This window comes from Sinohyriopsis cumingii, chromosome 18, assembly GCF_028554795.1.
Source record: "Sinohyriopsis cumingii isolate HCF-2022 chromosome 18, ASM2855479v2, whole genome shotgun sequence".
NCBI classification, from domain to species: domain Eukaryota; kingdom Metazoa; phylum Mollusca; class Bivalvia; order Unionida; family Unionidae; genus Sinohyriopsis; species Sinohyriopsis cumingii.
Genome location: NC_142978.1, coordinates 69005173 through 69022414, shown reverse-complemented (window position 1 = coordinate 69022414; position 17242 = coordinate 69005173). Strand labels below are relative to the sequence as shown.

Below are 17242 nucleotides of genomic sequence, written 5' to 3'. Positions count from 1 at the left end.
GAACACAGTATTCTTTACTCGGAAATTTTCCCTCATCTATTGCATTCGTAAGTTTATCTAGAACCTATATACAAGCACAAATTGAATTATATTATTTCGTCTCTCTTGTGAAATATTTACTTTCCAAATCTCGCATATGTGCTTGCTCCGAATGTTTGGATATAAGTTAAGATAATCTGACAGTCAACCCACAATTTGGAATTAAATACCATTCTCATTTGAAGATAACGGTTGCATATATGTTTGATTTAAATTTTGTTTTGAAAGTTATTCGCTTAAACTAAACTTTACTATTTCTAAATAAAATTATTTAAAGCAAGTGTACCGTTCTTAAAGAAGGAGAAATAAAAGGTATTTGAAGTAACGTTAAGCAGCCTTTTTTTAAATGGTAATCGGTACATGATATTTTGCTTAAGCATGTTGCTCATGGACGTCGCCAGCGGGGTCAAAGGTCGAGGCAGTGTGCGAACGTACATATGTCCGTGTTTCCGAAGTTTGGATAAAAGTTAAGATAATTTGACAGACAACCCACTACTTGAATAAGAAGAAAAAAATCCATAATGAAACCTACAATGATTTTCTTGAATGCTTTATGTTTAGATTACACTTATTTTTGATCCCTCTCTCTTGGGTATAAACCGCTTCACAGCTTAAAATAATTTTAACTTACACTGTGATTATGATTTGTAGATAATTACTTTGTATCGTTGAAGAATGCGCTCTTTTAAAAGGTCGATCGACACATTGATATATATAAAGATATATTTGTACTTTATACCAAACTTTGAAACATCAATATTATACTTTTCTTAACAATCAAAACTTGAGGCAGCATGAAGTGTCTGTTTAGTAGCATTCACGTTCCTATGAATTGTAAATTCCGTGTAAAGTAAAATTCACCAAATCATTGCAAGGAATCCAGACATGATAGTGACTAAACTGACTCATTATATCATGATAGTGACTAAACTGACTCATTATATCATGATAGTGACTAAACAGACTCATTCTATCATGATAGTGACTAAACAGACTCATTATATCATGATAGTGACTAAACAGACTCATTATATCATGATAGTGACTAAACTGACTCATTATATCATGATAGTGACTAAACTGACTCATTATATCATGATAGTGACTAAACTGACTCATTATATCATGATAGTGACTAAACTGACTCATTATATCATGATAGTGACTAAACTGACTCATTATATGAGAATGTAGGTAAATAAATATCGTCAACAACTACGGGAGAATGTGAAACTAATATTTTCGGTTAAGCCTTACTCAGTCATCATGGATGGTTTGCGTAGTTTAAATATTTTATGGCAAAGTGAACCAATGTTGATAGGTTAGATGTTTCGATAGCTTTCAGTTCCTCTCCCGTACATATTTTCTTTCACAAATACAACGATTTGATGGATAGAGTGCAGTTTTTTTATTAAGATAATCATGATGTTTTTTCTTGACATGGATGGTACTGATTCACCACTATTGAATTAAATTCTCAGATTGCTCTCATGTCGCTTGAAATTATCCCACTGGCTACAATTACAAAGATAATTTGTGTGTTTGTGAGAATTGTGAATATAGCTTTTTGTCAGTCATGACTATTGCATAATTCAATATTCATTAAATCCATATTTACAGTTGAAAAGTGAGGAATAATGGACAAACACATAAATTGAGGGACGCATGTACTCATAGAAAAAAAACAAAACTTTACAAATGGGTTAAAATAGCATTTCCGCCATGGTCTCTTTAAATACAATGTCCCGATTTGCAATTGCAAATTGCCATCTGGACCAAGATTGTTCCTGCACCCTTGGTCATGGCTTGACGAGAGAATGTATTTATGGCGGGTGCACCTGTCGACATCCAAATGAGCGCAAGATATTTGTTTCCTTCTTTTCATATAAATAGTATACTACTATATAGCAAGGTATGTATCAAACAAAACGATGCTTTTTTTCAGAAACATGAAGTTGCTTTGATATAACTGACAGAGCCAGGAATCAAAACTCAATCCAAAACAACAAAATTCTTTTGAAACCTGGTGTAATTGAACCACTTGATTGTATAAAACTTCTTTTATGTTTTCAATGGGACCATATTACTGAAGATAAAAGCATCAAAACGTCTCATCCACCTGACACGAATAAAAGAGTTAGTGCATGATGTTCACACTCTAATAAGAAGAAAACCCTGAATAAAAACAATCTACTGCAATTAAAAGAGGAACGGCTGCTAGGACATAACATATGTTAAGAAACTTTCGCTCGGAAAGGTCCTTCTTGACACTTCTTCTTGATTATGTTTGCCAAACCTGACTTAACACAAGCGTCTCCCAATATGATGAAACTATTGTAACCCATTTATAATGGAAGTCCTGCTGGTTTGATGACTTCTTAATGGAAGTCCTACTGGTTTGATGACTTCATAATGGAAGTCCTACTGGTTTGATGACTTCTTAATGGAAGTCCTACTGGTTTGATGACCTCTTAATGGAAGTCCTACTGGTTTGATGACTTCTTAATGGAAGTCCTACTGGTTTGATGACTTCTTAATGGAAGTCCTCCTGGTTTGATGACCTCTTAATGGAAGTCATACTGGTTTGATGACTTCTTCTATTGATCTAGTTGCTGGAGCTGCAGACAAAAATGTAGCGTCTCGTAATCCACAAGTACCAGACAAAACAGGCATATTACAAAGTTTTCGGGATTTGTCCAATAGCAAGATTTAGTTCATTGAAAACACTGGTAGTATCTAATGTCAAGTCCATACGGCGGGTCGATAATTATTCAGTGTAGACAAATTCTTGTACAAAAAAATAAATGTTGGATAAGATTTACGTTTTTCCTCCTGACAATAAAAACAAGACAACAAGGAAAACAGCAGACAACAGTCCAGCCTGAAGTAATGGAATCATATCCATAGCTGAAGAAGGCCTTACAAAAGGCAATTAAGTCCTTTAGCCAACAGACACATCGACAAAGATTATATCTATGACCAACCTGAACAAAGAGATTTGAGGTTTATCCTTGGAGACAGAAAACACTCATATAAATATACTGAAGACAACGGTACAGCATGACACCGGTGTCACTATCCATCTTATTGTCCAACGAACTAATTTCAGTACATAAACTGGAGACTGAAAACTCAGGATGAGACCGGAGTGGTAAAATTAGTGATAACTGAGTTAATCACCCACCCACCCCCCAAAAAACTATTGAACGCATCCGAAAGAAGTTTGGACCACCTGAACACCTGCAGGGTCTACTGTTCTCAAACGAGAGATTACCTCGGCCCTTTAAAGCTCTAACCAATATTTGCTATTTTATTAAGGGATCTCTCTTTTGTAACACATTTACCTAACACGATATGAAACTCATTTGGCTACTGAAGCCTTACATTTTTAGTTATTTCAGGACAACGTTATGTACAGTTTGTGCACAAAATTCCAAATTATTTTCTGATTGCATACATAGGAAAATTTATAGCTAGGTAAAAGCGTGACCCTAATTACGATTGTGGCTAACAACAAAATTGGTAATAAGATATAGTCCGTTTCAATTACTGGGCTGGATTTGATTTTAGTACTCCAGGCGTTTCAGTTACTGATGCACAGTCAACATCTAGAAGCTCCAGCGAGCCCCTTCCCTCCATTCCCTAGCTCCGACCACCACGACGTGAGCATGGTATAATTCCTACTCGTCTACCAATCAGGTGCGCCGAAGTGCATGTATTATGGAATCGGTTTGACGTCATATGGGTCAGTATTTTTTTCAGACCGGACGTCTGACACTGCATATCTACAACTTGTTATGAGTGATTGTTGGTTCAAGTCCAACCCATTACTTACAGTCAATGGGGCCCATGCCCCAGAGGATGACTAGAATTAAATAGCATACATATTTATTTATAAAAGCGCATGGAAGGTGAGACTAATTCAATATCTCGCTCACTCGAGAAGAAACTCGTCGCAAATGCACTGCGTGGGAAAGCAACGTTAATCTATAACCTAACGTAATAGCCTTGTACCCATCAAGTACTCATTCAACAACCATGTCATTTTGACCTCAGAAAATAAAACTAAGCCATGTAGTTCCAGCGCAGGGTAAAACATTTCGTAACTGAGAGGAAGAGGACCACCAGTTTCCTCAAGATGGCTAAAGTCCTTGAGGAAGGTATTCTGCGAAAGGAGACGCAAAGAGATAGGGAATAATTGGAAAGGAAGCAAAACAGCAGAAGCAGCATGTATCACACAGAACGAGGTGGAAATATTGACAAAGGAGACTGGTAATGTCTGCAGAGAGAAGAAATGAATGGAAGCCACCAAAACTGATGGAAAAATAGATTTCCTCTTGGGGCGGTGTTACTCCCACGAGTGCCTTCTAAAGAGGAAAGCGACCTGACTGAGAATTGCAAAAGAGTTCGTCAGGGCCGTCATTGAGGAAGAATTGGTGCAGATCAAAGCCACCTGGACTGAACAGAGGAGAGATAGGGATCGGCATTGGCTGAAGATAGAGAAAATTGAATATCTAAATGCTATTTGAATGAAGGTGAAAAGGAGAATGAAACAGAGGTGTGTAAATGGTTGGATAGAGAAACTGCCACCACTACCGCAGAAACAGCAACAACTAGAACAACCATTGATGCCACTAAAAGAGGACTGGGTGCTGGAGGCTGATGAACTACTATTAGACACACTGTCTTTGTCCGTTGTACGATACAGTCTCCTTGTTGTCCAGCCGGTTGTGTGAGGCGCAGTTGTCCTGGAAATATCTGCAAATCAGTGATTCAAACAAAACCAAAGGATAAAGATATATTGTGAAAACAATTCCCGTGTTTGTTCGTATGTTCCTGAGGACAGTGTTTATATAAACTTTATCACCCTTGTCTTACTGACGTACGAAAGAGTGTGCACATATATTTAACTCTCGTTCTTTTTATATCCTACCTCATCATCTCTATTTTTGATATTGGATTTGGGTGCTTGTAGACATAATTTTGACAAGAAGAATTACCTGAGGTCGTACTTGTCCCTGTCTGAAGCCACCTGATAGTTAGGCACTAATACCATCCACGGTATTTCGTACGACGATTATGCCAAAGGTTACGCTTTGTGCTTTTGATTTCACTCTTGACCAAGACGGCTACGAGTGACATTTCCACCCTATAAAATTCTGCCAACTTCGTGTGTTACATCAGTTTGCACAAGCTCTTCCCAACAGGGTGAACTTCATCTTGTATGTAGTATTTGACAATACTCTGGAAAGCAATAGCTTGAGAGAAGTGATTCTAGTCTATTAGAAGCTATGGAAGAATAACTATCATCTCTTGAATGTAGAGCCTCTACTGAGATGGAGGACAATGATGTATGTGAGCCAGAATAAGAAAAAAAATACTAGCGAAGAGAAAGACAGAGAGCAATGTAATGTCATGAACATGAAGAAATTTTAGTCTCCTGTTTTGCTGACTCACTGTCAGACAAGATTAGAATGCTCATCGCTGACGAAATTTTATGGAACTGTATTGAATATAATTCGAAATGGAAAATGATAAATCAAGAAGAAAAATTAGAACTGTATCTGGATGACGCTTGGAGTCTCATCTCGGAAGAGAAATTGGTATCACGAAGTTCTTGACTGTCTAGACCTTCCACTGAATTGGATGAGATTTTATCGACACAGAAAAAGGATACAGCGTTTGGTATATCAGCTTTCTTCATAGACATTTTCAAGGAAAACATCAGACGTAAATTGATAAAATGTCATTACCTTGGAATTCCATTACACATGGATTGAGAATACAAGAAAATAATTCCGTTGTGTGTTGACAATAGTTTGTCTATTTTCTTCATCAACACAGTCTTAAATATTCCTTAGAACATTGGAAGACTTGTTTTAGATAAAGAATATTCTAGAAAGGATGATAAAGTAGAGAGATTGTTTTGTGAACACTATGTTTATATATTGTCAACCTTGTAAATTTGTTTATGTTTGAAAAATTGTTAATGAAGGTGTTGAAATTTTTAAAACTAGTTTATGTTGTTTTTTATTGACTCTGTATGAATATATGCTCTTTCATCTCTCTCTATCTGTGAGGTGTGATAGTATATGTGTGAGATTTTACCTCCTGCTCTTACACCCTGAGATAACACAAGGTAGTTTGGACTGTGTCTATGGGGTGTTGGATGGTATAGGTGATGTGCTATTGTATGTCTGTGAGATTTCATCGTCTGCGCTTACAATCTAAGCTAATACAAGGTGCTTTCGATCGAGTGTGTGGGTGTGTATGTGTGGGTGGGTGGGTGTGGGGGATGTAAGGTGTGGTTGCATATGTGTGAGATTTCATCTCCTGCACTTACACACTAAGATACAACAAGTTTGACTGAGTGTACGAGGTGTTGGATGGTATAGGTGAATTGTGATTGTGTGCTTGTAAGATTTCATTTCCAGGTCTTGAACTCTTGGCTAACACAATGCGTTTTGAACTGAGTGTGTTAGGTGTTTCGGATGGTGTATAAGGTGTGATTGCATATTGGTAATATTTCGTCTCCTGCTTTTTAAGTCTATGATAATGCATGGCGATTTGGATAGTGGGGGTAGGTGGTGTTTGTTGGTATAGGTGGTGTAAAGGATATTATCGTTTGGTGTGATGAATAGATGGGTTGTGAGATTTCATCTTATGTCCTTACAATCTAAGCTAACACAAACCGATTTGGATAGTTTGTGCTTATGGCGTTGTTGAATGGTATATATGATGTGGTGGACGGAATGTTTGTGAGATTGCATTACTTCTCTTACAAAATCTGGACAAATTAAAAAATTGTGAGCAAAGTTCGGGAATCATAATAAAATAATTCAAGTTTGAAATTAACAATTTCAGAAATGATTTTGCCTGATTTAAATTTGCCATTTTAACTGTCTAAAATATGAAAAATCTCAATTTTAATTCTGAGCCGAAATTTATAGCGAAAGACGAACAGACGACCCTAAACGCAAGTGTTGTCCATTTGAAACCTGACTAGACTTGGGTTTGTTTATACACTCCGCGCCCTTGAGAAACCTGATGTGTACACAAACATACCTAACGGAGACAACTAAAGTTCACCAGACTGGTGATAAAAGCGGGAACGCTATCACTTCTATAGGACTTAGGATACTAATTGTATGGGAAAATGAGAACCAGTCTGGAAATGGGTAAATATAAATCTGTGTATATATGGGTTTCGCAAGCCAGGATTGGTTGATAGTGAAAGATATAATTGTTTTATAAATAATCTTTTGGGAGCTTATCCTAGTTTTAACTGGAAAAAAATTGAGACAGTGTTTTATTGATGGAATATCAGTATTTCGTGAGTGACCGAGATCAGCCCCAGTGGGATTCGATTCCATCGAGATCTCCAAGGAAGAACACAACATTCGCCTTTCTGTAACAATACATAGTAATATTAATTGATATCGTGAAAGAAGAGTAATAAATGAATATCAATGTTCATTTTGTAATTGCTATATCAACAGTCCTAACCATATATATATATATATATATATATATATATATATATATATATATATATATATATATATATATATATATATATATATATATATATATATATATATATATATATATATATATATATATAAAGAATACAAATCATATGGTGAATAAGAGTCCATTCAAGTGCACTGGATCCAGTAAAGGATCACGCGTGTCAGGGATTGATTAAGATAAATGCAATAAATTGACACTGGAGCATATGTTTAGTTTTTTTTCTCAATTGCACACAACCCCAACAAGCTGAACTATACTCGTTGAAACTTAAATAAATTTAAAGGTTTCATTCCTGTAGAAACAGTCATGTATCGTTTTGCAAACACAACGATTTTTCTGTTTAATTTGTTTGTCTATGTTTTGTATTTTCCTTTAAAAAGAGACTCATGAAGAGTTGAAAGTGCTCATACTAGTTTTGCACTGTTGGTTGTCAGTTTATTGCATATATATATATATATATATATATATATATATATATATATATATATATATATATATATATATATATATATATATATATATATATATATATATATATATATATATATATATATATGTATCTGCTTGCCAAAAAAGTGATCAGCGCACCAAGCCCACCTCGCTCAACCATCTTATCCACAGAAGAAAGCAGGCTCCGAGACATACAAAATGAATGGTGGACAACGCTACAAGGGTTCCTTTGAAGCGTTGAAAGCAGTGTATGGTCCTTCTTTCCAAATACAGAGCCCTTTTATGAGTGCAGATGGTCAAGAGCTACTCGCTGACAGGGAATCTTTCCTGAACAGTTTTTCAGAACATTTCCATACCCTTTTCAGCACTAACCGCACAGTCCAGGAGACGGTTACTGACCACATCCCACAACAACCATTAAAGATGGAGATCGATGAGCCACCAACACTACCAGTGACTTAAAAGCCATAGAACAGCTGAAGACTGGAAAGGCTGCAGGACAAAATGGTATCCCACCAGAGATATGGAAGCGATGTGGCCCAGCATTGCATACCAGACTCCATGAGTTCTTCGTTTGTTTTTGGGAGTGAGGAAAACTTTCACAAGACCTCCGGATGCAGTCAGCATCACCTTGTACAAAAAGAAGGGGAAATATTCTTACTGTTAAAAGTACCGTGGGATAACTCTACTCTCCATTGCAAGCAAAATCCTTGCTAGAGTGCTGCTGAACAGACTGCTGCCCACCATTGCATAAGGACATGCTTCAGAGAGTCAATGCGGCATCAGAGCCAATAGGGGCACAACTGACATGGTGTTCGTCCTGAGACAGATCAAGGACAAATACCGAGAGAAAACAACTAAGGACTGTACATTACGTTTGTGGACCTAACGAAGGCATTTTACACGGTAAGCAGAACTGGACTATAAACAAAATCCGTGAAAAGCTCGGCTGTCCTCAAATGTTCCTTACCATGGTCATCCCGCTACATGAAGAACAGCTTAGTCAGGTCAGAACAATAACAACCTGTCACAGACCTTCCCCATTGCAAATGGCGTGAAACAGGACTGCGTTTTAGCCACCATATTGTTCTCAATCTTCTTCAGCATGATGCTCCAAAAAGCAACAGAAGACCTTGGTGACGAAGATGACATCTATATCCGATTTCGTTCTGATGCTAACCTCTTCAACTTAAGGCGGCTTCAGGCCCACACCAAGACCTTGGAAAAACTATTTAGATAACTTCTTTTCTGCAGACGCAGATGCCCGTATTACCCATACGGAAGCCGCCTTACAGCTCTTTGATTTTGAGGTCAGTCTAAAGAAAACTGAGGTACCTCACCAGCATGTACCCAAAAAAGAGTACCGGCCACCGAGCATCTTCATTGACCAGACAGACTGAAAGTAGTGCACCAGTTCACCTACCTGGGATGTGTGATCTCGTATGATGCCAAGATCGACCAAGAAATAAACAACAGACTGGCCAAGGCAAACAGTGCCTTCGGCAGACTCCATAAACGAGTCTGGTACAACGCCAGTGTCAAGAGAAATACAGAGATCAGCGTCTACAGAGCTGTCGTACTGACCACCCTCCTATATGGCGCCGAATCCTGTGTCGCCTACAATCGTCACCTCCCCTTCCTTGAACGCTTCTATAAGCGCTGCCTCCACATCATCCTAAACATCCACTGGAGCGACTTCATCACCAACATTGAAGTCATCAAACAAGCAGGAATCACCTACCAAAGATCGCACTGTATGGTGAGCTGTCCACTGGCTACCGTGATAGAGTTGCAACTCGAAAGAGATATAAAGACTCCTTGAAAAAGACCTTCACCATCTGTTGCATCGACCACCTTCAATGGCCATCACAAGCTGCTGACAACGAAAGCTGGTGACGTAGAGTTCACCGGGCCACTGTCACTTTTGAACAAAACAGATGGCCAAGCTTGGAGGAAAAACAATGGCGAAGAAAAAAAACGGGAAGCATCGGCAGCTCCCACCACAAGCTAGACATTGCATGATGTGTTGTTCTGTTTGACATACGAGTGACTCTTGGATTCGGTACTCTTACGACTTCGTTGTGACTTGGCCGAATCGTTATTGCCCAGACACCTGAGCTACCAAATTTCGTTTCTTTAAATTTATTTTCGTGTTCATTAAAGAAGTTTAGGCTACCTACATTGGCTGCTTACAAATGAAATTAAGACTATCGGTAAATGGTTATAGTGATGGGGTCCAAAAGTCAAACAGTGCAAGACATCGACCACGACAGTTACGATGGGGGAGTAGCGGGATTTTTACCCACCCACCGCCACATCGTAACTCCCAAGGCCGGTGCCTTACATTTACGATTATGAATCCAATTGCTATAATGTTTGTCTTTGAACCTCCTCCCAATCCATTTATCCACATAACTATAGCTTTAAAGTCATTTGTAACGAGCCGCAGTAAAGTATAGCACCAATATTCTTCTTGGCAGATTTTGAGTTTCCCAGCATTTAAAAAAAATCTAATCAAGGAAGGAATTATTTTTCTGCTGAAAAATTATAAAGATTTGTTATTTGATTCCTGTCAAATCAATTTATTCAATTTTCTAAATAAAATATTAAACCCACTGTTTTTATTTCGTTTTAAATGCATGCATTGTGTATGCCTTCCGATTCAGTGTTTACATTAGTTACATTGCATGTGACTCTATTTATAGAAGTTAGTATAAAGTAGTTATCCGTACAGTTTAGGCAGAAATAAACGCAACTGGTTCTGACCAATGAAATTCTTCCCTACATTTTTCAACTGATGCGACTGCAGTTATTGCGCAACGATTTCCTAGGGCTAGTTTGGAAATATCAGATTCACTCACAGACAGTGATATGTTTACGTTTTGGCATATAAAAAATAATAAACCGTAAACACTGTAAATAAAGTGTACCAGCAATGTGATAATAATAAACCGTAAACACTGTAAATAAAGTGTACCAGCAATGTGATAACAATAGTATAGCTGTTACACTGAATAAAAAAATAGTGCGGCTTTAATTTTTTTCAATAATTACAGTGTTTTCAAACAAGAAAATAAAACAAATAAATTTGATAAAATATGTTGAAAGGTTTTGCAATAGTTATGGGATCGAATTACAGGAAGATGAAACCAGGCCACGACTTGATTACGTACTAAACTACAAATCTCGTACCTCAGTAGCATCTGTATAAATTCCGATTAAAGACCGGTCTCTAAATGCTAAGTTCGCAAGTAACATGCCACAGTCAAGACGTAGCTCAGAGCAACTATCTTATACAAGTGTACAAATAACCAACACGCAAATTTAATAATATTCAAGGACCTTTTATGAAATCGAGCCTTCTGTATAATTTGTAAACATGCAAATGAGTTAACGCATCAGGAGAAATACTAGGTTGACCTCCATCCATCCGTCCGTCCGTCTGTCCGTCCGTACATACATGCATGCATGGATGCGTCCATCCATCCATCCATCCATCAATCCATCCATCCATACATACATACATACTTACGCATGCAAGTTACAATTAACACAGATACATATGAAATAATGTACATTTCCGTATAGATGTAGACACAAACAGTACAATTAGCATCAAAGAGAACTTTCAATATTTTCTGTTAATTATACATAGACATATTTCCTTTAAAGATTCATGCTTCATATATTCACATTGCCATGTGACAAGCCTATATTAGAACGCTATCATAACAATACACTAATAATGTATACGCACACACGACTTTTAGACCAAGGCACATAAAGAGTGAGAAGAAAAAAATGTACGTTACAAAACAGGATGATATGATGAGAGATTATTATAAAATTGCGCTTAGTGTGATTTCGCCACCTTCCTGGTTCTAGCCAAATCAAGTATGTGACGTCGTTGGAAGTGCGTTTTCTCATTATTCTAAACTAAGGTGGAGATGGTCTGTAACACACGATAGTCATTATCAAAAGACGATGGTGAAATACATACAATAATGTTTCAATATTTCTTAAGCATTTCAACTATTCTGCTCTACGCGAGATGTCTTATGTCTTTAGAGATTCTCGATTCTCGCGCGAGTTACTGGGGAGAATAATGTAATAATCATTGATAGCTTCAACTCTCTCAAAACAGAAACGAGAAAGTTTGACTTTCCGAAAAGTTTCAATTGATCCGTAGGGATACCGGTAAGTTTAATTCTCCAAAATTTTGCTCCTTTCTCCATATGAATGCTGATAAATTTAATTCTAACTAAATTTCCAAATTCGTTCGTCCATGTACTTGTAAACTTAATTTTTATTCTTCTTCTCTGGTTTGTCTTCTTTTTGCCGGCAGACCAGGACAGGGATGGAGGAGTGGTGTAAACAGTAGTCGCTGACACTGCCCAGGAATGTCCTTCTTATCTTTCCCATCCCACGTGTCCCCACAATAATCATGTTGGCTTTCTCTTCCGCTGCTGCTTCCAAGATGGCCTCTCCTACCTTACCCATCATCTGCTTCACCTTACCACTAATCTGAAAGAAATGGACAATCATCTGAGGTAGAAAATATTGTGGGATATATAAACTCGTGTTTGTGTGTATGTCTGCGTGTCTCTGTGCGTGTATATGTGTTACACTGTGAATTACTCGATTTTCCAACTGAATATTTTTTTCATAATTCACTGGAGTGATGTACCAGACATCACTAGCAGTAGCACCAAGACATTTTTGAGATATCTTTAGATACTTGCGTGGATTCGTGGTAAGTATGGTTCCCAAGTATGCAGAGGAACTTAAGTGCGAATCCCACAACATGCATATACTGCTGTTCCTTAGTTGTTTTCATATAATGTTTTACATTGGTATTAATACTACGTAACTACTGATATTTTCTGTGCGAATACACACAAATTGGCAGAACATTAACAGTAAACTGCTGACATTATGATGCAGGATACAGTAAGAAATCTGCAACTTCTATCTGTTACACATAGTGTAGTCAATACGTTTGAGTATAAATAAAAATAAAATGTGCTTGTTCCGAGAGAATAATGGACATATTGCTTCACGTGGGTTAAACCTCTAGTATTTGCGCTAGAGGTTTGAATATATCCGTTATTCGCTCATTTCAAGCAAATATCCTCGTTCTCACTCCCACGTCATGTCTCTCTCTCTCTCTCTCTCTCTCTCTCTCTCTCTCTCTCTCTCTCATTACGACTCGCTAGTCTAAAACTATGTAACGGAAAAGAGAAAACTATTAAGTTTAGTTGAATTCAACAAATAATGTATTTCCACAGAATACAAAGTGAAATTCTAATACGACATTGCAGTATTAGGAATTAAATTCCAAATAGTCCAACGTTTTACCACCAATCGTAATGAATAAAGTTTTAATTAAATTCCAGTGGTGTTCAAAATAAGATTTAGGTGAAGGTGTTGATGTGCCTGTAATGGCCTGTAACGTGGTGATGTGGCAGCAGTCTTTTGATGAATCAAAGATAACATAATCCAAGATGTACTTGTCTGAATTCACTATAATTTCAAGTTAATATTTCTGCCCAAGAGTAATATTTATGAGCACATCGTATTTCCAGTGAATAAATACTTTGAATAAGTAAATTCGAGCCCAAATCAAATGCTGAACACAACAAATGATTCTTCTTAAAGTTTTTACAGCAAGAATGAGTCATTTCTAAAAAAATTATTTAAAAAACAAGGTCACAATTAGCATTTTCTAAATAAAAATATTACTGAAAGGAAACTTCCATTCTAAAAGATTCTGTTACTAAAATTATAATATAGAAAGTGGTAACATCAGGAAGGCTAGGTATTTTTGCATTGGGAATTCAGATTAGAATGATCCAGACCCTAATAAATATGTTTACTTCTTTTGATAATACTCCTAGTATTTAACCCTCACTCCAAGAGAAAATATCAGGTATGTAATATTTGTTTACCAAAATAAAAGTTACAGGTCAGGTAGACAATTAACTTTAATTTGGACAAGTCAAGTCAAAACTACAATCACACACAGCATACAACTGTAGAGAAAAACTAACAAATAATACAGATTAAATACACATCTCTCTCTCACTCTCTCTCTCAGTAATCTAATTGCATGATAAGTAATGGACTGCATGTAGATTATCCAGTATGATCCTTTCCTCACATGTTATTTAGTAGCAAGTATTCGAATACACAATTTAAGTGCTGTTTGGATTTTCTACGTGTTGGACACGTATAGTAGTCAAAATTACTTGCATCTATCAATATTTCGCGGCGTATGGCATCAATGTATTTTTTGCAAGCGCTATTTTTTGTTGCTAAAAAAAGGTATATATCTAAAAACTCATAATTCTGATCTTGTATAATCTCTTAAAAATGGAGAGTTATCAGTTTAATTAACAACACAGACCCTGATCTGCAACCGTATTATGTTGTTTGCAGTTGGACTCGACTTAAATTACCAGCGTGAGAGTTTACTCGTTCTACTTTTGGAAATGGCATAGTTCTCCAAGGGCAGTGTTTGGAACAAAATATGTTCCCACTTTAATGTTCATCTAACATTTTTTTCGCCAAATAAAATTTTCACGAATGACATTTATGCAAACATTTAAAGGGAAAAAATTTATTATCAGAGCCATTAAATTAGTTGGTGTCATTTTCAGAAATAAGTCAAAAAATCATTTGCATGGAAATTCATCTATATTTACTTTATTTTGTATCAGAGTTTATTGATGATTTGAATACGATTTCTCTGGTTAACTTGTCTCACTGAATGTTTCTGTTATTTCGATAAAATCTTATTGTTGTTCCTTGGTTTCTTTGTTTGATTGTATATTAAGATCAAAGATTTTGCATCGAGCTTTGTTTCTCTTGATGATGTGTTGCATCTTGACCCAATGCTTAATCATTGTCGAGGAAACGTATAGGGGCATTGAGTAAAGTTTGAAAGTTACTTACTCGAGCTTCCTTCATTTTAACTGAATACTTTTGTACAAGCTCTCGCACTTTTACTTCCTCTTCCCTCATTATGTCGTACACAAGGTTAGGATCTGATAACAAAGAGGCTGTAATACAGAGAGAAGACATCATTTCAGACATCATGAAATTCCGTGATATTTTTGGAAACAAAGAGGGTGTAATACAGAGAGAAAACACTATTTCAGACATCAGGACACAAGTTTAAGATAGGATAAAAAAAAATGTTTTTGTTACAGATAAAAGACACTTCATCAACAATTTCATATTTAATCGGATATTTCAAAATGCAGTGAAAGCATGTTTTTCTATTAAACTTTTAACATGAAAGATACAGATTACGTGACTTAAGACATTTGCAATACAGATACAACATTTTACAGTATGTAGTGTGTTAAACTGAAATGATATCCAGAACAGAATATTGCAAGATAATAAAAAGAACAAATGGTACCAGATTATTCAGCAAATTATTTGACGGTTGTTTTAGAAATGGAGAAATCTGAAGAAATGGTTTCCAAAACAAATAATTTTTCACTATACATATTACACACCCGTTTCATTTTTGACACAGTTGACCTGGTGTTCAATACAGATATTCATTCGTATTTCCGCAGACCACACCCATACAGGATCATTTTTGGGGGTTTTCAATGACGTCTGCTAGTTGATATACGTCAATACAAGGAATCAAACTTTTATAAGTAACAGTTTATTATGAATTCTACTCACGCTATAGCGGAAAATCGTTTGAAAGTGTATCAAAAAGGGGACATGCAATAAAACCCCATCATTATTGTTCAGAGTCGGAGAAACAACTCGTTTGATATGGCCACGTCTCGGCCTGCCCCAATTGATAAATACCTGCGCCATAATAAATTCATTCTTTCCTTATGAAGAAAGAAAACACAGCAGATGGTTGACTAAAATAGTTTATATTATTCGAAGTAAGCAGTACATGTTGTCAAACAAAAAGCACGCTAAAAGTTGAAACATATTTAATAAATTACTGACACCATAAGGCCAATTGAGTGACCATAAGGTTGAAGCTAACAAATTGAATATCACTGCGAAAACCTATTTTTAAAAGTTGAAAAATATAAACGTTCACTCTTTATAAAAAAAAATGCAAATTTTAATTCAGACACAAAGCTATCATCCAGTTCTGAATGATTGTTTGATGAAGGAGATATTCCAAATCATAGCCAATTAACGCAGCGGTTTCATTAATTTGAAGTGCTCAGATTAAATAGCTAGTATGTTTGCATTTGGATAAAATGGAAGTTTGTGTTTCTTGGATTTTCGTCCTTACTATGGTTTGGACTTTGGTTAAGGTTTGCCTTGGCTCTCTCTCTCTCTCTCTCTCTCTCTGTGCTTGGATTCAACTGAGAGGAAATGATCCAAACGGACTGCTTGTTCCATTTACCCAGTAATGTTCTCCATTTCAAACCGTTAACACCCAATATTTTGTCTGGGTCAAAATATGTAGAAGGCACAGAAGTCGCACGTTTAAATAAATACTCAGCATGCGTACCGAGCTCTTGTATGTCATTTGATTTGGCTTGCTTCGTTCAGTAGCTTTTTCATCCGCAAGAGCGCATTTGTCCAAATCACTTATTTCTCTAGCTATTGATTCCAAATGTTTATTTAGAAGGAAGTGATTAGATGAACCTATGACATGCGAAGTTGTATATAGTAAAACAACATATGAATTGAAAGCAATCGGAAGCAATCACTAGTACTCTCGTAATAATAAATGTGGACCTCCAATATTGGGCAGAACATCCATCCTGATCAAATAAAAATAAAATTCGAGTGTTTATACTTAAATGTGGATTTTGTTTGCATATCGTAAGTTTTATATGGCATGAAAGTAACAAAGATTGTCTACATGAGTGATTGATTTCAACCCAAAACAAACAAATAATGCATAATTTGCAGTACTGTGGTACTGAATACTTTGCTTAACTTTTCAGAAAAGTATAAATACCCAGGATGTGCCCATCGTTAGAGTAATGGGCTTCCAAAAGAAAAAAATATGCCCATTTTCTAAATAAATATTTATTTTTAGGGTTTGTTTGTACAAGTTAGGGATATTCAATGCCTAGATATACAGCTTTCAAACGATTTTGGAATATGCTTACCAGGTCCAACTATGTTTGCATGAACAAAAGAGAAATGAAACATACATTTTCAGTGGAAATGCAACAACGGATAACAAAAAGAAAGACGTTATTATCATGGCACA

At 36.4% G+C, this 17242-nt stretch overlaps 1 protein-coding gene across 1 annotated transcript in view; it reads right to left on the bottom strand.

Moving 5' to 3' along the window:
* Positions 1–11345: 11345 nt before the first annotated feature.
* The window catches only part of LOC149776908 (uncharacterized), a 77623-nt gene continuing 71726 nt past the window's right edge, over positions 11346–17242 (bottom strand). The window contains exons 3-4 of the mRNA XM_089941615.1: positions 14977–15083; positions 11346–12546 (exon numbers count right to left, since the gene is read on the bottom strand). Of these exons, the coding sequence (XP_089797741.1) occupies positions 12322–12546; positions 14977–15083 (332 nt within the window). The 3' untranslated portion in view covers positions 11346–12321. The remainder of the gene's footprint in view (positions 12547–14976; positions 15084–17242) is intronic.